The 26,218-nt window shown below is 35.6% G+C and overlaps 2 protein-coding genes across 5 annotated transcripts; both read right to left on the bottom strand.

Moving 5' to 3' along the window:
- Positions 1-901: 901 nt before the first annotated feature.
- Positions 902-13,273, bottom strand: LOC139958919 (uncharacterized). 3 transcript variants are annotated; one of them, XR_011789900.1, is made up of 8 exons: positions 12,973-13,273; positions 8,645-8,671; positions 8,293-8,349; positions 7,509-7,544; positions 6,339-6,377; positions 4,718-4,774; positions 1,557-2,702; positions 902-1,458 (listed from the first exon to the last, which is right to left on the bottom strand). XR_011789900.1 is itself a non-coding variant. In XM_071956364.1 (7 exons), exons 1-7 carry the CDS (start codon positions 13,030-13,032, stop codon positions 2,655-2,657), a joined length of 324 nt encoding a protein of 107 aa, XP_071812465.1. In that variant the 5' UTR covers positions 13,033-13,273; the 3' UTR covers positions 902-2,654. The 3 variants fall into 3 exon arrangements, 2 of the variants coding, with proteins under 2 accessions (XP_071812465.1, XP_071812467.1); XM_071956364.1 differs by having other exon boundaries at positions 902-2,702; XM_071956366.1 differs by lacking the exon at positions 6,339-6,377 and having other exon boundaries at positions 902-2,702; positions 12,973-13,268.
- A 2,106-nt stretch (positions 13,274-15,379) lies between these two features.
- LOC139958843 (uncharacterized) lies at positions 15,380-25,999 on the bottom strand. 2 transcript variants are annotated; one of them, XR_011789891.1, is made up of 6 exons: positions 25,673-25,999; positions 22,218-22,386; positions 20,129-21,044; positions 19,613-19,679; positions 18,499-18,667; positions 15,380-17,730 (listed from the first exon to the last, which is right to left on the bottom strand). XR_011789891.1 is itself a non-coding variant. In XM_071956222.1 (6 exons), the coding sequence occupies exons 1-3, from the start codon at positions 25,818-25,820 to the stop codon at positions 20,785-20,787; spliced, it is 570 nt and encodes a 189-aa protein (XP_071812323.1). In that variant the 5' UTR covers positions 25,821-25,993; the 3' UTR covers positions 15,380-17,730; positions 18,499-18,667; positions 19,613-19,679; positions 20,129-20,784. The 2 variants fall into 2 exon arrangements, 1 of the variants encoding a protein (XP_071812323.1); XM_071956222.1 differs by having other exon boundaries at positions 25,680-25,993.
- Positions 26,000-26,218: the final 219 nt, after the last annotated feature.

Genomic DNA, 26,218 nt, shown 5'->3' with positions numbered 1-26,218 from the left:
TAAATTATTGTAAGAGAAAAGCTGCTCTTATTTTCGGTCCATTTTCATGGTTTCACTTCTGATGGACAGTGTGTTGGTTAGTTCATTTTCTGTTGTTAAGCTGATCACGTTATGTTGTTGCTCGGTTCATTTTGAAGTGTCTCATCATATTCCTTGTGATATGTAAACTGTACTTGAATAAGAGCTTCAAATACAAGAGCAATACTTGATAACAGCACTAGCCTAACAGACTGGATTTAACAGACTTTTGATGAAATTTTGTTAATGCCTCGTCGGAAGAGGTTTCTCACAGGGGATGGGGGGGGTGGGGATGGGGAGTGAGCTCATTTTGTTGACATCTATTTCATACCCAACAGCCTTGTCGTGCAACAAATGAAAAACATGAATGGATCCAGATGGGGTGAGGTACAAACTACATGTACAAGCTTGTGTGATGGTATCCATCAACATGAATATGGTATTGTCTCTACTACTCATATATTCGTATATTTTAACGGAGTATTATACCTCTGATTGTGTGTGAACTTTACACCTTCAATTACATATGTTTTGCCTTATGTTGAAGACAATAATCATTATAAGAGTCATTGAAAATACAAATGCTCATTTTTGGATATCTTTGCTTTAACTATACAAACCAGTTCATCCCCACCGCCATCCCCACGCTCCTGTCACCCTTCCTCATCAATCCTTGGGGAGGGGAGGGGGGGGAGATTCATCCCAGGACAATGATAGTATTCTAACATACTTAAATGCTGGACATTGTGATAGAAAGCAGTCATTAAATGCTTCTCGTTTTGTTTTACGAAGGAAGGGAATAGGAATGACATTGTCGAAAGAAAGCGAAAAAGAAAAAGAAAGAAGATTAAAGCAACAAAGAAAACAGCAAGTTCAAAACGGATATGTTTATCAGCACATTTTAATACAGAAATGATCATGTATGTAACGAACAACACATAAGAATATCATATAACTTACAACAATGAAGAAATGGACAGATGGAGGGAAAATAGTGTTCATCACATCGGTACAGAAAACAAAATCCATCTATATCGGATGTCTTACAGATTCCTTTCTCCTGTTCCCCATCAAGTTGCAAAATAGATCAGAGTATTTCATCTTGTTTATCGGTAATATCTGTAAACTATAGATGCTCCACCATACAATTTCATACTCGTGATGTGATGATAATATGAGTGTACATATATATTGGTTGGTGACGTTACAAGAATAGTCCAGAACTTTTTTACATATATTTGTGATTGGTAACCCGCAAAATACAATTATAAAAGACTTCAGCAAAGCACATTATAACTGGTTTACAGGTTGCGAGAAAGTGATAAAAGACCCCAGAATTTACAACAGTGCAAACATGGTTGTGACGTCACAGATGCACTCTGTATCCATTTATGCAACAGGTGGACCACTTACCCTCACAGGTCGTGGCTATATTATTACCTAGTGCTGTAACGAGTTATGACTATTAGTACATAGTAGTGTATCGGGTCATGACTCTCTTAGTATATAGTACTGTAACAAGTCATGACTATTATTACCTAGTGCTGTAACGAGTCATGACCCGAGTTATGAATCACAAAAGCGAAGTCACTGGAACAAGTTCGTCAACATTTCTTCCAATAGAAGCAAAACCGATGATTCGAATATGATTAGACCAGTCGGATATACCATTTGCAAAGACTCGACTATGAAGTGACTCATGATAATTCTGTAAGACGTCTTATGTAACTATTTAGAATACTCCCATAACCTGGCAGTAACTTAAAGAAATAACTCTCAGGTAAAGTACAGTCTTCAATGGTTCGCTTCTGAGTTTAAGTTTAATCCAGTCAGTCAATCGCAGGCTCTTTAATCACGAAAAGAAACTTCTGTCATTTGTCTTTTCTTCATTTAGTCCAAATTTATACAAATTGCCTCATTATCAATCTTTAAATTCAATAAGTGAATCCGAAATGAAGAATGCTTGAGACAAATCTCCCTTCTGCAAACTCGAAATTTGCCAGCTTGCAGTTTCGTTTTTTCATCCATTGTAAATATCCGTTCTGGTCGGGTGGTAACTGAATGGCTTTGTAGTCCGTCCATCTCAGTGAAGTAAGCATAGATGCAGTGATGAATCTGCTCCTACCCTCCGCGATTTGGCTAGTCGCCCCCGCCCCTCCCGCCCCATTACCATATAACGAGACGAACATTAATTCAACTGATCGACAGAAACGCCCCTTTCTCATCCCCCCCCCCCCCAATATCATCCGTGCCAAAAATCATCTGTCTCCAGTTTACTGTCTGTCTGTAGTGTCCGTTCGTCGATAATGTCCGTCCATCTGTTAGTGTTTCTGTCTGTCTGTTTCGTCCTTCTGTCCGTAGCGTCTGAAGTCGTATCTTTCTGTCCGTTTGTAGTGTGCGCAGAAGATTCCAGCGCACGATGATACGTTTTTACTCAAGTCACTTGTAACCTCCTTATCACAACCGACAGCTGGTAACGAAGTTTTCTCGTATATGTCCGTTCATGTTTGGTATCTGGTTTCCTATCACGTATAGACCAAGGTGACGTAATGATGACGTCAGTGGTCTGTCCCGGTTGTTTGGTCTTTGTCTTTCAGCTGTCTGATGTGGATGTGTCTCACCCAGTCTTCCGGTCTCTAACCAAACATTTCCATTATGTTACCATCTTGATAAACGGGAAAAGCCTACCAATGAGCAATAACAATAAGACAAGATTATTAAACTTAATATGACTAACTCCATATTCTATGTTTGGACAAAGTCATACATATCTAAGACTGACGAAGACACAATTACAATATAAAACTGCGTCAACATTTATTTACCTAATGAAACCTTCGACGAAATGAGATAGTTACGTCATACTAGGGTGCCAACGTACAAACACGTTCTTCGAGGAAATTACAGACCAAACTCCACCCCTCCCACCACAGAAATAAGAATAAATACATAATAACAATCTAAATGAGAGCAATAAAACAATCATTCCATAGCAACCGCCAACACTTTCAAATAAAAAGCAAAAGGAACATTTAATTCAAATTTAACAGTATTTTTCAGAGAAAGTCTACTCCAGCTGGCGTCGACAGTTTTCTGGGGAATTATAGGTAATGATCGGTGCTAATCCTACGTGATATTTTATTTATGTGTGTCTGGAGACCACATTTGTAACATTTTAGGTTATTGTTTGTTGCCTGGGCGTCATAGTGGCGCTCCGATAGATCACGGGACACATCACAGAGCCAAATGGTTGCAAGAACCATTACTATTTATAAGGTCAAGGATTAGAAATAAATTGCTTTTTGGTCACAGTTTCACAACTTCCACGTGTCCTTCCTTGCAATAAAGACTGTTTTCAAAGCAATTTTCCATTGCATTTAACACGGTTTAGTTTACAGTATTTCTTCCGAGAACCGACTTTAAGGATTAAAATAAAGAAAGGCTTCAAGTTGGATAGCATTTTTTTCCAGAGTAAGGCAAATACCCAAAAATATTTCTTTATTTTTTTAACTTGATATCATTAAGTAATAATCCACATGGGATTTTGAGTCAATCTTTCACAAATAATGCACGACATATGCAGCGTTGTCGTGGTACCGTCGAGTGCGATCTTATACTAACTTGACTATATCAAATATAGTGTTCAATTCAGATGATCATCAAATATTTTCAACATTAATGAACATGTGAAGAGTTTGACAGTTTATTTAGAAAAGTCTGATTCACCCCATCACTCACTATTTTTCAATTAATTCAGTTCATTGTCGATCAAACTGTTTCATTTATCACTTGAAAACACATTTCTTTGCACCTGCAGTGAGTGAAATTAATTTAAGAATCAATCATCAGAATGAACGAAATGACATTGGTTAATCTACCGTTCATTTGTTTTTGTTTTCTTACTATCACAATTCAGTTTATAAATAAATTCAAAGCAATATGATTGGGTGAAATTTATTGATGCAGAAATGTAATTTCTTGCGTTATAATGTATTAACCTTGTAGCTTTCGTTTCATATAATCGTCAATGAAGAGAGAAGAAATAGAGAGCATGTCAAAAAGACGGATAGGGTAGCCGGTACAACAACTCGGAATAATTTGTTTTTAAATTGCACAATAGTTGATTATAATCAATATGTACAATCGCTTTGTTCAAAACTATAATCATGTTGTTCTCAATATGTTCAATCGCTTTGTTCAAAACATAATCATGTTTTTCTCATTGTCTAACCATACCTAATTATCGTACATACAGTATATGATACGTATAATAACCAAATCTGATCTCTCGTCAAAGTAGCAGTGCAGCTAAAGGAGTCTTAAGAACTGGGTCGGTGTTACCATGCTAGACAGAAGAAGGGATTTTCGGTTGATTTCACCAGGTTCACGTTTCCGATAGGGGTATATATGATAATGATATCACGGAGTAGCTGTACCCAAGCAGATGTGTAGGGATGGGCAAAGATAAACCAGTCATATCTCAGTAAAATCCAATTGTGCTTTTCTTTCAATTAAAGTAGGTTTGACAAATAAATCGTCTTTTACACTATATAAAACATTGAACGCCATATGTGCAATAGCTGCACAGGACAGAGTCATATATCATAGTTTGTGGTGTATATCTTTGTACTGACATTACTTGTATATTTTTACATTCTACGTATATTTAATTCCGCTAGTTGTCTTGTACTAACGGTACCTTTGAAAATTCGAATCGGTTCAGTGTTCCACTCCTGTCTCTGTCATAAGTCATCATCTGAGGGAAAAAATGATACAAACATCTCGAAAATGAATGTCCCGTCTCCATTTGCAAGAACTCATTTGCCAAGACCAGAATTATTACGTAATATCTGCATGTTCAAAAACTATACTCGATAACACATATTATGCACACGTAATTGTCACAAAAGGATTTCTGTTGGTTTTGTAAACTATGGATATCCTGTCCTCTATCCCGTAAATAAGACCTCAAAGTATTAAAATAATAAGACTCCAGTCCATTAATAAGAAGAAATCAATCACATGCCAATTATTAAAAGAAATTTAAGATTTAAGACTAGTTGGAAGGTATGAGTTTCCCGAATGGTTTGGTCATTAAGCAGTTTAGGACTCAAGCAGTCATTTTTCTCATTATGGGAATATTCGCTCTATGTCTTTAGCGATTTGTAAAAGGTATGACGAATTTGTGAACAACCTTTCTTACTGTTGAGGGAGGTAACAGAGATCTCAAAATGTTTATGATGAAGTCACAAGCCATGGCCAACTGACTCGGGAATTTCAAGCAACTTAAGCCCATGGGTGATAAGATCACTCCATACTCAGCCCATGCATGACCTGATTTTATCATTGCTAATAGATAGTACTAAAAGGATTGCATTACGGTTCAAGGTGACGCATGGGTTCTGTCCAGCTGTGAATATACGCCATCGATTAAGAATAGCCCATAACAGGCTAACACCAGCCCCCCCCCCCACCCCCAGTCCCTCAACATCCCATCCTTAATCCATCGTCTCATTGCTCACGCTGCTTTTGTCAGTTACTTGAGTAAAGTAAGATTATGCATGGATGCAGTGATCGAGCTGAATGTTAAGATGCGGAAGTCATGCACATTCTTGACTACAAAAGTCAGATTTCCAACCCCTCCATGAAAGCCTGCCGCAAAGCGTAGAAGGTAAAGGTTAATATAGCAGGCAAGGTTTGACAGAAATATGAAATGTAAGTCATTTGCATGACAAATCAGACAGATATGACTTGACTATACAAAGTGTCTTTTTAAAACTTGTTCGTCGCATATGATACCGGTACGTTTTAGAATTAGGTTCATAACTAACTATAATAGTTCTTTTCATTTATTTGGATGGCATCAAAACTGGTCAATTTTGCCAGTAAGAACAATAATCTCTCTCACTTTGTTTATTAAATTTTAATCTGTGAGAAGCTATGACCATGCCTGTTGCATGGGAGGATGCTTTATACCCGACCATTGTTTGACGGGTGTAATTAGTACATGTATTTAATGGCATGTGTCGGAGAATAAGCTTTGTATTCATATTTTGTAGTTTTGCATGAAAAATGTGCAAGATGTGTATTGCAAACAGCAAAAATGAAACATTGTTGTTGCAGAGTCAGACAGCAAAATGAAAGTATGCAAAATGCAAATCCAAAGGAATTAAACAAACAGATGAAGAGGAAATATTAAATAATAATAAAAAAAATTTAAAAAAAGAGTTGAGGGATACGTTCATAAATTAGCCAAGCATTAATGTGATGTCATTCAATGAGACAAAATATAAATAAACAAAAAAAAATGGATGTGGTACCATCTTAGTGAGAGCTTTTACAAATTTTCGCCGTCGCCTCTAGCAGGAGAGAAAAATTGGGAAGTATTCAAAAAAACAAAAACGGTGAGGAAAAGTTGATTAAGCATTACAAGATTAAGACACATCGACAAAATTACATCTGCAAGGTAACAACATGGGACACACTTCTTGGTTCGACGCAGGTGTAGTATATAAATATGTAAATATATGTTTATATAGAACATATGAAAAGGATTTATGAAGGGGATTAGTTCTACTACACTACTACTACAGATATAAGACAAGTCAAAGAATCTATTAAGCGTGCAAATCAGAGGGATATATAATGCAGCTTCCTAAATAAGACCCAACCCCAATCATCATATGAATAGCTTAAATGATAGAGATCAATCGTGTTCCGCTTTGGGAATTATTATATCACATAAAGTTAAGAGAAACAAACATCTTTTCACTTACTTTTTGTTTTCTTTTCATATTTTCAAGGTAGACATAATTATATACTATATTAACACTGTTAACACTGTCAACACTGTTAACAGTGTTAACAGTGTTAACAGTGTTGACAATGTTGACAATGTTTAAATTGTTAACAGTGTTTACAGTGTTAACAGAAAAGAACAAAATGTGTTCCTCTTGGGAGATAACCTACTTTTAAAAGTCGTATGTGGAGGATGTCATTTTGTAAATCTGCTATGATAAAGTACCAACCTTTTGCTTTCTATTAATAGGTAGAGTATTAACCGATTGTTAACATCGAAATTAATATCAACAGTATAATGTTACCTATAGGTAAAGTTAAGAGCTTCAATATTTCAATTGTATTTGAAAGTTACATTCCATGACAGTTCATTACAGCAAATAAAAAATGACAAAATTAGTATCGAAAAGTTAAAAAAATGAAGTCCATATGGCTCGATGATGTCATATTTAGACTTGATCAAGTCGTCAGCCTTGTGTGTGAAGAAACATTAAATCGGTGAAATCTCCAAGTGGCATGGGATGTTGTCGGGTTGCATAAATTATTTTTGAGGCCCTATAACCCAACACAATTCAACACTTTTCAATACTATATTACAACACAATGTATCTGTAATTTAACAAACACAACGTTGTTAATATTGTATTCGATTATAACTTCCAATAATGTTAAGTGGAAAAGAATTAACTTACAACTGATTTTACTTTGCCGAATGAGTGGAACATCTCCTGTTTGAAAAGGAGTAAAAACATGTTATTTATATTAGTAGGTCTTATATTGGCAAAAAAAGAAGAAAATAAAAGGCATATTATGTCATGAAACGGACGCTTGTTTCTTTTTCTTGATGTTCTGACGACAGCAAATCCGAATGGTCGGAGCTTCTACCATAAGCGTTACTCGATTTATTAAACTTAACATACAATAATGTGTGTCTCTATCACGTCTCGCCAATATGACAAAAAAAATACCTGAACACAATGTACGCTTTCTTCTCATGAATATAGGATAACAGCAGCTTTTTTATCACCATTATAAAGAAATATTTTGTGACCATTCATTGCAAACAACCACCATCACTGCCTCCCGCCCCAGCTCCATACCGTACTTTTACTTACAAACAACTCGTTTCATTTTAATTCTCCCGCCAACCCCTCCCCACCCACACACCTTCATACCGTACTTTTACTTACAAACAACTCGTTCCATTATAATTCTCCCGCCACCCCCTCCCCACCCACACACCTTCATACCGTACTTTTACTTACAAACAACTCGTTACATTCTGCCCCCACACCTTCATAAAGTACTGGTACTTACACACAATTCGTTCCATTCTAGTTCTTCCGACCCCCTTCCCCGCCCCACACACCTCCATAACGTACTTTTACTTACAAACAACTCGTTTCATTCTAATTATCCCGCCCCCGCCCCCCCCCCCCCCAGCAACACATACCTTCATAACGTACGTATACTTACAAACAACTCGTTCCATTCTAATTCTCCGTTTCTATTAGAGTCGTACTGTTGAAAGATCTGGAAGAGGAAGAATTATTCTAAATTGATAAACTTGTTTGAAAATTTCAGCATTTAACGATATAAACATGAGGATTAAATACATCCAACATTTCAGTAACATTATGATAATTGAAATTTAAATCATTCATCGTCAGATATGATTCATTCCATAAATTATTCATTCAATTATTAAAAATTTCACAGCCACTTTTGGATAATCTTACTCCCAATCCCCCACCCACTTTACAAAGACCGTAACTCGAGTGTATGGGAAATGTTTACTTAGCTCGTTACAATTAATTGAATAACTTACGAATAAAGGGTTGTTCCAGTTTGGTGCCTGTAGAGAAGATAATTAAATATTAGTTACAAAATATTGAAGTGGATTATATGGGTTCAATATGTTTGGTTAATTTATCAAGGGTGATTTTAAAGGGACATTCAATTCAGTGTCAGACAATGTGATACTCACTTAAAGTTCCACACTTATTAGTTGAAAATCGTATCTCAATCGTTTCTCATTTTCTTTCGAATCTCAAGATATAGTTGATTGAATCTTTTTACTGGCTATCCCCTTTTTACCATGCAGGAGGAAAGGATCACAATTTGTGGTCTGTGATATCGAAACGGCAAATCTTCTTCCAAATCTTTATTTTTCTATTATATATATATTTTTTGTGGATTTATCCTTGAAACCTAATACAGCTGGAATGTTTGTTTAGTTGTCAATATACTCTGCAAATAGAAATGTAACTTATTTTGTAGAAATATTACGTTCTTCGGCAAAGAAGGGAGTAAAATATTAGAAGTGAGTTAAATATTATTATAAACAAGAAACATTGACAGCTGAATTGCCCTGATGACGTCATTCACGCTGCTGTTGCCTGATGCATTCACAATAGACCACCAAAAGGAAAAAAAAACATATTTTCGCCATTGTTAAAATGCTATAAGGATGTTGTTTTAATCATAAAGACGCAGAAAATTACCAAAATTGTTCTAATTTAGCAATCGACTTCAGCCAACGATACATCCCTTCAAAATATTCCGTACTATTAGAACTATCAAAGTGTGAAATGTTTCCATCTTTTGTAAATTAAAGAGCTTACAGCATATAGTATCGGTTAATCCACAAAATACAAAGCAGTATATATAGACTTTGTAAAATTTCAGTTAACGGTTTTGTCAGTCCCTACATAGCCCTGCTCCGAACGTATACCAGCACTCTGCGGTGAGCCCCCTCCCTACCCCGCCCCTCCCACCCTTCCCGATGTCTGTTTCCTCTCTGTGTTTTATTTACAGAGCCAGTCAGCGTAGGCCTGCAGAACAACAGCGCGTTCTCAAAATAGGTACCGACAGTAGAAAAACTCAGAATTCGCATAAAATACTCTTCAGGTTCTACAAGTAGAACTATATTACGGTAAGATCATAGTCAGTGACGTCATGACAGCCAGGTCGGGCCGCTGCCGCAATAATGAAAACGGGCCCATAGAGAATCCTTCATTTTCAAGTATATTATGAATATGGGAATTTATAGTTCTTTTACCCCATATTTTCCAGGGCCCCTGATTGACCCCGGGCCTTTTCATTCGGCCCAAGGAGGAATTTATCCACCGACCCGCTCCCACCCCCTTTACGTCAAACCTAATCACAACATAATTATTAATGAAATTTTAGAAAGGTCTGCACTAATATAAACTCAATAAGACTATATCCAAGCCTATTGCGAACTATTAAAAAAGAATTGGAAAAACAAAGTTGTACCACCCTGAACTAACGTGACCTTTCAATTAATTCACATATAGGCCTATACACTCGAGTACCATTTCATAAATGATTTGATATAACACTTGATAGTTAGGCACAATTCAATTTATTGAAAGTAGGCTGAAGATGCGAATATCCTTATATACAAATATTAATAAAACTGCAGTTTCCAGTAACAACTGGTGCATGAAATTAATTTTTACATAATTTAATAAGCCCCTCGAGCTAGTTAAATCCCTGGATACATGACATTGTGGTTTATTATCCCATTATCCTATATTTTTATTTTCATCTTGATATCAAAGAGACAGACGCGAGTCAAATAAGTGTAAACAAGAAAGTCAAAATGAAATTAATTATTTAAAACTTAATTTGCTTCTTTTTTTGTCTTGTTAACAAAGTTCGTTCCTTTTCAATTACAATGATTCTTTATAATGAGGACAAGGTAAATGAACTCAATGTTGAGCAAAATGTGGTTATAGCTAAAAAAAACTGTATGAGGATAACAATGACATGTTTACTTTAGAAAATTTGATGAAAACTTAACGAAAACTACGGGGAGAATTGGCAATCAAAGATAAGTGTGAAGATATATTACTATCATGCTACCACATGATTACCCATGCATATGTAATAAACAGAAATGGGTGAGTTGGGTCGTACATGAAATAGATTAAGTTATATGTTGTTTAGTTTAGTTTGATTGGTTGTTTAATATGATGGTTTGTCGAAGTTTTTTTTTTACTTTACGTGACGAAAGTTTTTATCGCGAAACTTTTACTTTGTCAAAGGTTCTACTAAATATTTAAATTTTGAACATTTTACTTCGAAATTCAAATACGGTATTAATCTCCAAATTTAAAAGAAAACCCAAGAAGCGATTAAATGATACCACTATATTAAGCCACTTACTTAATGTTTACCTTCTATATACAGTTTAATGTTAGTTGTAAAGTTTACACCCAATGTCAATTCGTATATAACGCTGAGAGGGTTTGAACACTTTTGAATGAAAAATCGAACCTTATACAACATTTTACCTCATTGGGCATTTACACATTTTTAGGATGAACAAGACAGTTTTACGATCGAAATTGACTTGCGCAGTATGAGTTTCAATTTATAAGGACAACGACTTTGACAAGTTTACATCGGACTTTGCGATCGCTAGGCATTCCTATAAGAACTCTAGGCTGTAGTAAACAACAAATAATTGTTTAACGTGGTATGAGAGATATTTATTTAAAGAACTATGAATGGGAGCGACAAGAACCATTCCTTAAAATGATCGGGAAATCGTCAAAAGACCATACCTGGCTTAACTAGATATGTCACAGCAACATTTGGAGCGCAATACGTTCTGCCAATGTTATTAATATCATTAGGAAAAGGTCTTCCAAACAGAAACCCGAGAAATGATTAAACTGTGTTGTAACGTTTGAAACGTTGTGGCAGTTTAAGTGTATATACCTCTGTGGATGGGGGGGTGGGGTGGGGGCGGGGTGGGGGCATAATATAGTCCCTTTATAGACGGCTTGAGCATGTGTATTGACATAGCAGAGACGTATTCAGGATTTCGTCGCTCAAACTACCGCAATCCACCACCCCTGTAACCCAAAAGTGTTCTTCTTTAACTCTGTTTTATGTGTTATGTGTTCCAAGTATTTTTATACCTTTGCTTATAACTGTGTTAAACGTTAAACTCTATCTGGAGCATATATTTACCAATATGTCTAATAAATGTTTCATTAAGTAACTGTGAAAATGGCTTACTCCGCTTCAAACCAGCATATAGTAGATAATACTTTTTAGGATAAAACTTTTCATTATATTTGCATTACTAAGATATACCAATTTATACATAACTAAATTAAGAGGAGAAACAAGCACGTGATTAAATCACGCCTCGTTATTGCTGAGTATAACATCTACACGCACACATTTATTGATTATATCGGTAACAGATCTGGTCAAGAGTGAAAAATTCAATTGAAGTTATCAATATAATTAAATATACACCATATGTGATATTTCATAAATGATGTATACGCCATTTACATTAACAAATTTTAAGCATTGCTCCAGGAGGTGCAAAATATAGCAGCATTTTGCATCTAGAACCCACTCGTGCCCTTATACTTCTACCCCGTACGACAGCATATCTTAGCCGCCCCCCCCCCCCCTGGTAACACAAATGGTGGTTTCGCTCTTACTGTACACCATTGTAAATACCTTTACCTCATAACTGCTTTGGGGTGGGGTTGGAATGACGGGTAAGTTAAAAAAAAAAAAATTAAAGGAAGGCCGTATTTAGATATATTGTAAGTTTACTGAAACGGAACCTAAGACGATTCAATTCAAATCGTTACTTCTCCATCCCTTTAAACTTCTGGGATTTTGAAGTTTCAATGAAAATGAAAGTCATTTAATAGGTCTATCTATATAAAGGAAGTTAATTTTATTACTTCATATTGGGTATATTCATAACATTGGGATTTATTTCATAAGAGAAAGTAGAATTGTCTTTCAAAATCGCAAAAGGGACCTTACAATTCAATATGCTTAATCTAAAAGAATGAGAATCCACTCTTTGTTTCAGTGGTTCCATAATAATGATTTTTGCTTTCGGAAATTGAATAGGCATATGATTCTCTATCCAAAAAGTGACTTAATATACGACATACTCTTAACACGATGAAACTATATTGGCTTATATTTATACACACTGAGCTAAAACTGCACAAATTTTCACTATTAGAAAAGTAAGGTATTGATTCATTGAATGGTATACCACTGTGGACATATTCTCCATGAATCAATTCTCATTTTTCAGAGCCAAGAGTGTATAAACCGTATTCATAAAATTCGTCTTACCTGATACGTCGATGCTACCGCCACCAAAGCAAGAAACAGAAAAACTTCAAGGCGAGCCATTGTTTATTTTAACTTTGCAAGAATTACTTTTGAAAATTGTGAAAGAACAATAGAAAATCCTCTAAGAGATACTTCCTCCTCGTAATCAATTTTGAATCTGATTAAGCGTAAACGTGTTCTCCCTTATAAATAAGCAACCTATCATTATTTTTCTTTCTGTTTATTAATTACAATGCAGTAACCCTTACAACTGCGCAAACGTTACGTCTGTCTTGTGTCAAAACTTTCGTAAGCCTATCTCCATTTGTATATTAATAGTTTGCCGTCATCTTGTCACCATAAATAGATTTATATTGCGTAGCTTCGGAATAGTGGGCGTGGTTTCGTCCGTGTCGTCAGTGACACCATAATGTAGCTTAACAAGGTTCCGTTCATATAAATCACTAAATTAAATAGGTTACGTATTTTCATAACCATCAGTTTTTTATATTCCAATCGTACATTATCGTAATATTTAGTATAGAATTCGACGTGTTTTGAAGTTTATTTCTCATATTGACAACTAACATTACAAAGGAACAAAAGGGAAAAAATCATTCTTTTTAATTGAAGACCAAATTTAGTATCATTCACGTTATTAATAAAGCGACCTATTGCAATATTGCTATATTTTTCTGAATTGGGGTGACTTATTAATGAAACGAAACGTAGGCACTATATATATATATATATATATATATATATATATATATATATATATATATATATATATATATATATATATATATATATATATATATATATATATATATATATGTATATATATATATATATATATATATATATATATATATATATATATGTATATATATATATATATATATATATATATATATATATATATATATATATATATATATATATATATATATATATATATATATATATATATATATATATGGCAGAGCCACTGTGTTTTTGTTGACAGAACTACGCAACTAATAAAACAAGTATTTAAAAATGTATGATATTGTAATTAAACAGATATGACTCATAAAGACATAGAGTTTTATGAAAATTAAGGATCAATTAATGTATTCCAGTATACTTTTTGAAAAATAAATGGATCAAAATGTATGGAAATCATACATAAACTTGAGCAGCAAGCCTAATACCGTTTTCTGAAATAGATCGTTTTGATAATTTTATGAGTTGTCAGAGAAAATTCCACTGAATTAATCTCAATTTGAATTGTAGTAACTTATTAATTTTTGATTACTTCCTGCATTCTATGTGGTACGCCTGCAAGCTGTTCAGGTCTGACTCATTCCGACTTGGTTTTCTAACTGTTGGTAGATTTTCTTTTAATTAGTCCTGCTTCAGTTAAAAAGAACAAAGATATCGTACAACACCACCTAGTGGCTATATAGTGGGTGATTAATTAACAATATTGCGCAGTTACGATGTGTAACGACATATAAGTTGATGGGCGTTAATACCTGTCAAGACCTCATACCAGGTTGATAAAAATCACGTAAATGGTTCACAAGTTATTACTTTTCCGTATTATGGACATCTGTTGAACCTCTGTGTCATGTTTTTTTCTCTTTCGCTTTAGCCTACATCAACTAAGTGATTAAGGTCGAAAATACTCCGTTTCATATAGACACACGGATGAAATGGTTAAGTTTGATAACAAAATAGTAAGGTAGATTAGTTACCGACTTTTCCCTATTATGGGCAGCTGTTGAACCTCTGTTTCTCTGTTATTTTTGGGGGCTTTACTCTAAATGATTAAGGTCTAAAATATTCCGTTTCAGGATAGGATCACAAGATCAAATGGTTAAGTTTTATAACAGGATAATGAGGTAGGCAAAAGTTAACTGAAGAAAATATTCTGGTTTCTTGATCCACTCTAGCAGATAAAAAAGAAAGACTCCATCGAGCCGTCCCTGAAAACCCATCATTGCCTACAGACGTCCCAGGCAACCTGAGGGACATTGCAGTGCGTGCTGTTGTTGCACTTCCAACTTCTAACCCTACATCCATTCAGCATGGTACTTTCAAATATGATAGTACTTCGAGATGCATCGTCTGCAGCCACCACATTGTTGAATCCAATTCCATCACCATCCATAGCACCCAACTCACACACAAGACTAAGGGTAACAGCACTTGCACAACCTCTAATGTCCTCTATCTGATCTCTTAAAGTCTCTGGCATCCAGTATGTTGGTGAAACCAAACCACCCTCAAGAAGCGATTCTATGGTCACAGATCCACAGTCAACACCATGAAGACTGTGACCCCAGTTGGAGAACACTTAAACCTTCCCAACTATACCATTAACTGGGATTGAATCCTTAGGTAGCCGCCCTGACCTAGTACGAATCAGCAGAGAGAGACTACACTGTTAAAAAAAATTCTGTTAAAATACAGAATTTCTCTGGCAGCAGAGTTTCCAGGAAATGTCTGTTATTTCCAACTGCAGATAATCTATGTAAAATAAACAGTCTAAAACTGTTATTTATACAGTTTATTTCTTTCATTATAACAGTTTTTGTCCGTAAACTTACTGTACGACGACCGTTATTTTACACCATATTCTATGTAAAATAAACAGTCTGAAACTGTTATTTATACAGTTTTTTCCCCCAATTATAACAGTTTCTGTCCGTAAAATTACTGTACGTCAACCGTTATTTTACACCATATTCTATGTAAAATAAACAGTCTGAAACTGTTATTTACACAGTTTTCCCCCCAATTATAACAGTTTCTGTCCGTAAAATCACTGTACGTCAACCGTTATTTTACACCATATTCTATGTAAAATAAACAGTTTAAACTGTTATTATACAGTTTTTATTTTGCATTATAAAAGTCTTTGTCCGTAAAATTACTGTACGACGACCGTAATTTTACACTGAATTCTATGTTAAATACACAGTATGAGAGCGTAATTCACAGTTTTTCTTTGCATTATAAAAGTTTTCATCCGTAAATTACTATATGATAGCCGTTATTTTACACTACATTCTATGTAAAATAAACAGTCTGAAATGGTTATTTACACAGTTTTTCTTGAAATACAGTATGTCTTTTTCTCTGTAAAATAACTGTATTGTGACTTTTAATTTACTGTATCTTTTAGGTAAAGTCTAGTCTTTAATGTTATCTATAGTCTTTTTCCTTGCAATAAATAGGTCTTTGTCTGTAAAATTGGCTGTCAGATGGAATTACTATTATCAGTGAGATTATAAAATAAAAAACAACTTATTGTTCTCTGAAACTTTTATTTACAACTTTAAAACTTGTTGAAACATATTTTTGAACGTCAAAACCTTTAAAGTAATATATAAGACTGAACATCATAAGGCAATCTCTTATTGATGGCTGGGTATTTGCTGGGTGCCCCAGCCTTTCTTTTGGAAAAGGTTTTGTTATACAGACGATACTTTCATTGTTTGGAAATATACTGATAAGTCTGTATGTGGCCATATTTGTCTCTTCGGCCACTTCAGGAAATCCTGGATCAGCCACTGAAAGTTTTCACAATTGACTGATCATAAAACACTAAGCTTTGACACCTGCTAGTTCCTGGCCCTTTCATTGCTCTACAACAAAGTTCCTTTCCCTCTTATTTACAGATGCACTTGAAGTATGCAAAGTTCACTCAAGGTCACTGTATTATGTGACCACAGAAACTTAGGTGTCTTCACTATTCTTCACTTAACTTTATTACAACTATGTTCATTTCATGTATTTTTAAATGTTCTAGCAGTATTAAATATATCGCTCATATACCATATTCACTTTAATGGGCATATCAATGTTCACAGAAAATTAATACCTGTAACTGTGGTAACTCCTCTATTGCTGATAAGGATTGTATACTTTTTCTAATTTTCGTGACCTTCTTTAGCTCTTAAAGTTCAAAGTGGAAGTTAAAGACAAGGATATGTTACAATAGGTAAGAATAAAGATTAACTAATCTGTTAACCAAAGATATTGTAAATCATCTGATCAAAAGAAATATAAACAATGATTTGACCTTTGTACCCGTAAATGATTAAAAAAGTTGTCCTTATATTCCTGTGCTTCTGCTTGAGTGGAAGGAGCAGTTTTATGAAAAGATTTCATGTTAAAATTTAGCATAGAGATTTTATATTTTGACAACAAAATATAATTTAGATATCAAGCTTATAGCATTAACAAAATGAACAGAATGACTTGACATCTGAAACTATTATGGATTCAAAACTTTTCTAACATTTGTGAACCTGCTTGGAAGAGTTTCAGAGTTTATGGAGTTATTGGAAAGGTGTCATAATAGCACCAAATAATAGTCTGTAACAAGTTTGTCAACAAGTAAAACCTTGTAAATATCCACCAACAAAGTTAAACACAATAGTTTAAACTCTGTATAAATGTTTAACTGTTCATTTGTAAATGAGACTTCTCTGTAGCTGGAGAGTCAATGGTTCCAGTTCAGGAGGCTCAAGAGGCTCGCTAACATTTTCTCAACTAGGAACACCTTAAATCAACTAAGTGACCTAGATTTATAATTCAACGTTACCAAATTGTCAGACTAATGTGACGAATCATGGGAAGTGCCTGAAAAGCATTTAGACTGTCCAATCTGACTCAAATTCTTTCAGGTTTCCAACCAAAGCCAAAATTTTTGGGTTGACAGGATAGCTCTTCTTGGATTTGGGGGTCTTTCTTCCCTTTTCTGGATTCAATCCAACAAAGCAGCTGCAAAGAGGAGCAAAAATTAGAACTGTGAAATCATAAAGTTCAAATAAGTTAGCAATTATTAAACCATTTAACAATTAATTTCCTTTGGTCTCAAATTTACACTACAGTATGACATACATGATAGTAAGATATGGTCAAAATATGTGATGTGACACAACTCAGTTTCCAATTGTATGTGTGCTCACTGGTGTTGATAGAAGCAATTGAGATGGCTACCTGTCTTAATTTACAAGCCTTTGGAATTCAACAGTTTTCTAGGAAATCATGATCTGAAAAGAAGAGCTAATTTGTGAATCCTCTTTTAATTTCAATTTTGTTCAGTTTAAGCTGATACCCTATAGTTGTAACAAATTGTGAAGGTGTTCTCAGTAATTAACCAAACTCATACATTCCCACCCTTCTCCAAAATAATAAAACATGCCATTCAACTATTTACACTAACTTTCCATTGGTGAAAATTATGTAAAGGTCATCAATGTTTACAAAAGGTTACCAAAGCTGCTGTTATTCTTGGACCACAACAAACAGTACAAAATAAGTAAATCAGCTGTAACTGAGAACAGAGTATGATTTATTTCAATGATCTGCCCAGGAGTTGAGTTAACTGCAATTTGTTGATTTTTTTTCTATATTGGTACCTTTATGATCGGCTGATCTTTTGAAGGTGGCTAATAATATGCATACACTCTTACATTCCATGTCAAGGGAATGTCCACACAAAATAACAATGGTTAACTATTACTAGGGTACTTTCAGCCTACTCACCGCTGGATAAACTCCATTAAAGTTGCACCTTCAGATGGATGCTCAATGTTTTAGATGAAAAACATTGCAAACAGCATGATCATTGCACTTTCAAAAGTTTGAATGTGGTCATTAACAATAACCATATCTACTGCCAACATAAACTTTCTTCCAGTGTACATGTTTGGACCTGCAAAAAATAAATATCAATTAGAACTATTAAGAGAATGTTCATTTAAAGTTAATGCCACTGCTACCACTACTTAACAGTTGCAGCGTGAATATACTCCAACTCGCGTGTACTAATGGGTCATTATTTTTTATTCAATATTATTTTTACCGGTATTCAAGGTTTGCTTCGGATGTATTTCGATATATTCGTTGATGGCAGATTTCATTTTTGTCGGTGTGGATATGAAAGAAAAAACGGTTTATCTGATATATCGATTTACTGAGGCACCCTAGATCAGCAACACAAAAATGACATTGAAAATGTTGCAATGGTCAACCAAAATGTTTTTACCACATATGAAGTCAAAAATGGGCTATAGTTCTTGAGTTTCATGTTACATGCTGAGCATCAAATGCACACATACATGCTGAATTGATGCTGTAACAGAGTTTTCCCAGTTAAATCTCAGATTGACCCATGACTTTGTCTTCCACAGGTGATAGTGCACTATGAGGTGTCATTGACACACTTGCCAACATATAACTTCCTAGGTTTCTTTAATCAAAGATTCTCAAATTTTGACCACTGTTGATTCAAGTGAACACACCTACATACCACATGAGATCTGTCCAAGATTCCCTTCTTGAGATATCATGTTTACAAAGTATTCACAGTTTCACCTCTGTTGACCCCAAATGATCTTTGACCTTTGCCAAAAACAATAGGCTTCTTGTACTCTATCGGGTACACCCACATGCCAACTATGAAATCTATCTAAGCTTCCTTTCATGAGAAATTGTGTTTACAAGGTAGGCATCAGTAAAATACATACACACGCACAAATACTCACCATCACAAATTTCAAAGGTTACAACTATCATCCAAACCAAAAAGGGGAAAAGAGCAGTGTATATGTACTGGAGGAAATGCATATTAGAGCAAAATCCTCCAAATGCTTCTCACCTTGAATAATGATGCATGGGAATGTTGACTTCAGATCCTTAGTAATATTCTGCACAGTACTGGTTTCCTGAACATAATGTAAATGTAGGAACATTAAAATTGTTTGGAATACTTATCTTATTATGTGGGACAAAACATTCAAGATGCCATCTGGGAAAACAGTAGTATCTTCCAAAGCATAACATAAAATAAATGAAACTGAGGGACAATATGCATCCCTGAAATCAAAATGATGACAATGGGGAAGATCTTAATCAACTGATGGCATATGATGTACTGAACTTTGGACTTCAGAGTCCCAATACACAACAATTACAGCTGACCTACAAACAGTGAACATCGCAGAGGAAAATCGTTATAAAGTCAATCAACTTGACCAATACATCTACATAACTGTAAGTGTAAGAACGACAAACCAGAGAAAAACACAGACAAATAGTGCTATTCTGATAGTGCTAGTTCACAAATAGTGCTAGTTCACAAGCTTAATGATTTATAAAGGTAGCTTCTTCTTACCTTTGCAAGGTAGAAAAGATCATCCCATTTATCTCCAAGGTGATTGCAGAGGAGGAGGAGAATAAGTCCTGGAACATCAGGGGAATGATCACCACTTTCCTTCTTAGCACTCTCCACATCAGCTATTATATTTTGCACCTCCTTCTTCTTCTTTGCTGACACTTGCAGAAACTTCTGAATTCAACTGATTTCAGTTTGATGCCCACTAAATCTTCAAAATGTCCCATCATCCCAACCTCCTCAAACAAGAAAGGATATTCATCAAGGAGAGCACATACAGGAACTTGCTGACTGTTTATCTTGGCACGGATGGTTGGAAATACATTTTTCATGAGGAAAACAAACTCATTGTCATCCCATATGTTAAGTTCATGCATCACCTTTAAGTCATCTGTCTTTTTTCTCTGCGTGAGGTGCTGAGTTTACGCTTCTTTGTTAGTGCTTCATTCTGTTCACCCTCTACAAACAGGGGGTAACCAACATTTAGGTGAAATTTGCCTCTATTGAGATTGCTCATACGGTTTTCCAACTGTGTAAGAAGGGATGCATATCCACTACCAACAACAAGTCCTTCAATGTCATCTTTAAAGGGTTCTGGAAACTCACGAACGATCTTCTGTGCAATAATAGAAAGGTGCTTTCGTCCTGGACTTGACTCAACTTTCATTATATATGTCATTGCATAATATTCTGATCATTTCACGCCGATCTTTGGGAGTGGGTCTCTGTTTCTTCTGGAGTGATTTTGTGAGGCTTTTAGGCATTTTATCCCAATCAACTTTAAATGACTCTGCCCAATCTGCAATTACCACTGCTGGACTTGATCCTGCTGAACTGGGCACCCAGCTGCATCCTGGTGAACTGGCCACAGAGTCGGGTTCAGATGATTGTGAAGATGCTGATCCAAGCAACTTTTCTTTAAGAATGAAAATATGTCACATCAATGAAAGTAGATGATATGAAATGAATAAACAACCTTGATAAATTATTTCCTGATAACAGACATATATTGCATTAAGGTACTAGTTTTTTGGACACTCAAAGAACACAATAAACACAATAAAATAACATAATATACACAATAAACAGGGGCAGCACTCAAGCTCTCAATCTATCGAATCAAGCATATCTTCAATTGGCAACAGGGGCATTCTCTGACAGGTCTGTTTCGGTTAAGTCGCTGCTTGTTTGTTGACGTAGGCAATGGCTTTGTACACATGTACACACCGTACCGTATGCCATATGGACCTTGTGCATAAGCATCGGACAAGGCGTGCTTCATAGTTTGTTAAGTTGTTGAGGTGTATTCTTATACTGTATGGAAAGCAAGCCATTGCCACAGTTCCCTGCATCTTTCAATCAGTATAGCCAAAGTGTGAAATTATTGGGGCAATTTTTGTTGATTATTGGTATACAAGTGTTTTTGGGGCAAAGTAACACTCATACATATCAAATTGTTGAGTCCATGGCGATATTTGGTCACTGCAGACGTTTGCGTAGTGCCCGCTTATTTGGACCCCAAAGTGGGGGCCAAGTATGATCCCAGAGTAGAGGTACTGTACCCCATACTAACCCATAGTGGTTGTTTTTCAAGGTGACCTTTAGCCTTGTCATACTCTCATATGAACTTCATCATACTCTACAAACAACATAGAACGTACGTTCTATGTTTAATTTGAATTGAAAAGAAGGGTTTCCTCTTTTCTTGTTGATAAATATTTTAGTTTGGGTATGTGGTGTATCATTTCATTAGTTTGACCTGGTGTTTTCTATTTGCTCACTACTTGAAAACTGCTTAAAAAAAAGTTCAAATCTAATGTATAATACTAATAATTAACCCAGAAAATTTTCTTTAGAGAATTACAAAAATGCTAATGATGTACTATGAGACCAGTTTCCTTATTCAATTTGTGGTACCAGCAACTGTCTTAGACAATAAGAGAAACTTCTGTGTATCACATGTACTTACTATTTAGAAATGTTTCCATCTCCTCTTGTAACTTACTTCTTAACCTCCCCTTTCACCTCTCCATTCCTCAAAAAAAGGAGGATAATCATATTTAGAAAGTGCAATTATATTTCTGCTTACCTGCCTTGTTTGCCCATGCTATTAACAGCTTTCTCCTCTGTATTGGCTTCAGTACACTGGAAAGGTCCTCATCAGTGATCAGCTTGAGATCGCACACACTTTCCACACCAGCAGCCAGGAGCTGTTCAACTACTTTGTCCACCATTTCAAGTGGCAGTGAAGGAAGATGCTGCATTATGGATAAAGCAAAATCTTCAAGACAAATTGTATCATCTGATTGTTCTGACACGCTCATTTTAACAAGAGAACCTCAGACCTGAGTAATGGAAGTGAAGGTTTTAGTTCCTTCTCAATTCAGAATAATTCATATGCCACATTTGCTTACTATAAGTTTCTTTGTAAGGCCCATTATATACTCCTAGTTGTTCCATAATTGAGCTTGCACTCAAACATAGTTCTTTTTGGCTTTCAACAACTACAAACAAAATGCAACCCAATTTAAGACTTGAAAAGCATGTATCAGAACACTGACATATTACAAAGAAACCCTTCTGGTAAGAAGTGCCAAACATCTTAACTCTGTCACTGATAACAGAATCATCAAACTTTGCATTTGCTGCCTGCAAAGCATGCTTTATTTCAGGCATGAAGCATTCTATATTGAGGGATGTGGCATTTTCAATAACCAATCTATCAGGATATATTTTCCCTGAGCTGTTATAAGCTTGAAAGTACTGGTGTTGATTTGCTAAAGACTGTGTAACATTGATGAAATTTTGTGCAGATCTGGCACAACGTTTGAAATAGGAGTGCTTACTTTCGAAGCATAGAGTCCACACTCTCATTAATGGTCCAAACTTAATAATTAAATCTGGATAGTGGCTCAGGAAATGATGTTTTGGTCTGAAGGGAGTATCAGCAAAGAGTTGTTTTCTCTCAGTCAAGTATTCCTCCATTATCACCCTTAAATATGCAAGTTGCTCATGTGAAATCTTTGGAGAACACACATACTCAACAACTTCTCGTAAAAGAAGAAAGAGTCTCCATACAAGGTCATTATGATCTTTAACATATGCACTCAAAATAATTGGAAGAAGTCTCAAAAGGTTCCAGTTTTCAACGGCTTGACCACCTAAGCGGTTACCTGATAAATTTACAAATGCAGGTTTATTGTTTGCATCGCGTCCTTGAAATTTAAACTGTACCATCGCGTCCTTGAAATTTAAACTGTACCAACATTATATTCAAATCTGCATATGTGAACCAATGTTTTTGTTTAATCCAGTATTGAATAAACATGGCTACATTGTAATCAACAACTCCTTCAAACAAGTCGTGCCCCAGGCATGGTGGCAAACCAGGTGCACACACATGAAAATACCTCAAAGAATTAAAACATGAATTAAATTTAATTCCTTGATGATGATTTTCTTCATGATCTTCAAGGTGTGCAATGCAAGAATCATACTCCTCCTTGGTTCTAGGCTTCCCAACAGCATATGGTGCGTTACATTTAAAGTCATGTGAAGTTATTAAACAGTAGCGGCACATGTTAGTTCCTGAAAAACTCTCAATGAAACCCCAATACAATGGGAACCTAAATTATCCCCTAATATACAAGACAGCGCACCTTTCCAGACCACCCCGTCACTTGTTTCTATTCCAACTTACTCTAATGTTTTCAAATCATTTATCACTCTCTCAAAAACCTTCTGCTGCCCAAAGACCTTAAAATCAACTTCTTTACAAAAAAACATAAGCTGCATTGCATCAACAACAGATCTGTACTCAGGTTGGGTGTTTCCAAGTGTAAAGTACATTGCTAGTATTTTGTGTTTTATTCTTGCCGACCCAAGTGGGTTTACAATTTCAAATGAGTCTTCATAGAGAATGATGGACAAAGATCTTTCACAACTTTGAAACAAACTATTTTTTTTAAAAACTGTATCATCCACTATGTCAGTAAGAACAGATGAGTCTTCACTTTGGTGCCTACTTTGACATTGTCCCAACACAAAATCATCCGAAAGGAGCAATTGAATGCTCTCCTTGATTGGAATGTAATGATAGTATTGCATTTTTTGTGCTGAATCTCTCCCTAGTGATATTGCAATTGGAGCAACAAACTTGAATGCTGATTTATAGTAAATTACTCTTTTCTACAGTGCTGCGCCTGAGTTTTCCTTTACAACTATAGCAATCCATGCATCTATCTCATTCATATAATCGGCTACACATTTGATACGTTCTTCTGCTAAACCCTCATCTCTCAATTTTTGAGTAATTTTCAAAACCTGATCTTGTTGACATAAACTGTGAATAGTTTGAAGCTCCTCAACAATCATTTGAATTGTTTGTGATGGAACAAGTTGTTTTGCCTGAAGTTTCAGAAGAAAGAAGGCAAAATTTTGTTGAAATTGAAGCCTAGACTGACCTGTTTCTTGCACCCTACCTTGGCAATTGTTACTGTTTTCGAAATCACAGCTTATGTCATTTTCAATGACAAATCTATCAGTCTCGGTAGACACATCAAAGCAGTTAGTGTCTAGAGGTATATCTTGATCCAAAGAGCAATGATCACGAGTAGAAAGTTTGTATTTATCCAAAATGTTTACAGCTCACCAGTTTCTGTGACGTGACAAATGTGCTGTAAATGAACTGGTTTTTGAAAAATCTCTTTTGCACTTCTTATATGGACAAGATACAACTTGTCCTTTTCTAATATGTGCTTTTAAGTGTGCCAAATATGAGGACAGATCTGTGAGTTCTTTTTGACAGATTTCATACATACAAATCAATGACAGGTTAACTGACTGAAGTTTTGCTGCAACTGCTGTTGCTTTTGAATATGGCGGTGATGCCTAGTCACATGAATCTTCATTGCAGCAAAAGTTGATAGGGTATAGCCACAATTAACAAAACAACATGGAAATCTCACTCGAGGTATATTCCTATGGGAACTCACATGATCAACATAGCCACGGATAGTAGCTGTTAGTGTATTGCATATTTTACAGGTGTACATTTCTGCCCTGCTTCACTATTGATAATTTGAAAGAGACATGAATTATGCCTTTTCAAATTCAGCCATGTTCTAAAAGTCTAATTAACCTTGGCTAATCTAAAGACTGCATATTACATGCCAGATGAGAGCCAATATCATCCATGTATGCAGGCTACCAGCACCAATTAACTTACAAGTTACAATGTACCCACCCTTAAATCATATTAACCTAAACAACATGAAGCAAGGCTAAGCTTCACACGCACATATCAAAATGCACGGTAGGGTGACGATAGGTAGTCTAATACAGCGCCAGTGTTACTATAGTGATAGTCTAACTCTTAATTATCGTTCGTCTGGTCTACGTTATATAGGCAAACTAACGGTAGTACTAGGCTAGGCCCTACGGTAAGAACTAAAATATAAACTAACTTTTTGTTATGACAGGCTTTCAAAGTTGTTTTGTTGATTATGATAATGCAAATGTGGCATATGGTTAAAATGAATTTACCACTCACGTCTGACGAAGTACTCAATGAAGTCCTGTTCTGGTGTGGAAATGTGCGTAGCCTACTGGACAGCAACGGCAGTTGTTTTCCTCTCGTGTAGACGTACTTTGAAGCGCTGTAGTATTGTATTGTGCAATCTATACACTTCATACGTACGTTAATGCGAGATGCGATCAATCATAATGTACAGAACAGCGCAGCATGTACTGGACGTTCTGACATCGCGCGCCAACTTGGGTCATGTGACTGCATGCTGGACTGTAGCCAAGTTTTCCGGGAAAGCCAACGGCAGCCGCCCAGAATGTATCAAAAGAATTCCCGCCTGTGCGCGAGACGTCATAGCTGTTACAGACACGTTGACGCCAATCATCGAGTTAGACCGGTTGGGTCGAATGGGAGGAGGGGTTGAAGGGGGGGGGGGGCGGTTCAGATGAATGAAATGACATTTACTGTACTAGACATATTTAACAACATTTTGATACGTTCGGTGACCCATTTAGCTATAAAAAGCTGCATGTGTGTGACCCAGTGATCGTACATTGAGCACA

The sequence above is a fragment of the Apostichopus japonicus genome, chromosome 18, assembly GCF_037975245.1.
Source record: "Apostichopus japonicus isolate 1M-3 chromosome 18, ASM3797524v1, whole genome shotgun sequence".
Taxonomy (NCBI): Eukaryota; Metazoa; Echinodermata; class Holothuroidea; order Aspidochirotida; family Stichopodidae; genus Apostichopus; species Apostichopus japonicus.
Note: the sequence above shows the minus strand (reverse complement) of the source record. Positions and strands in the feature narration are given on the sequence as shown.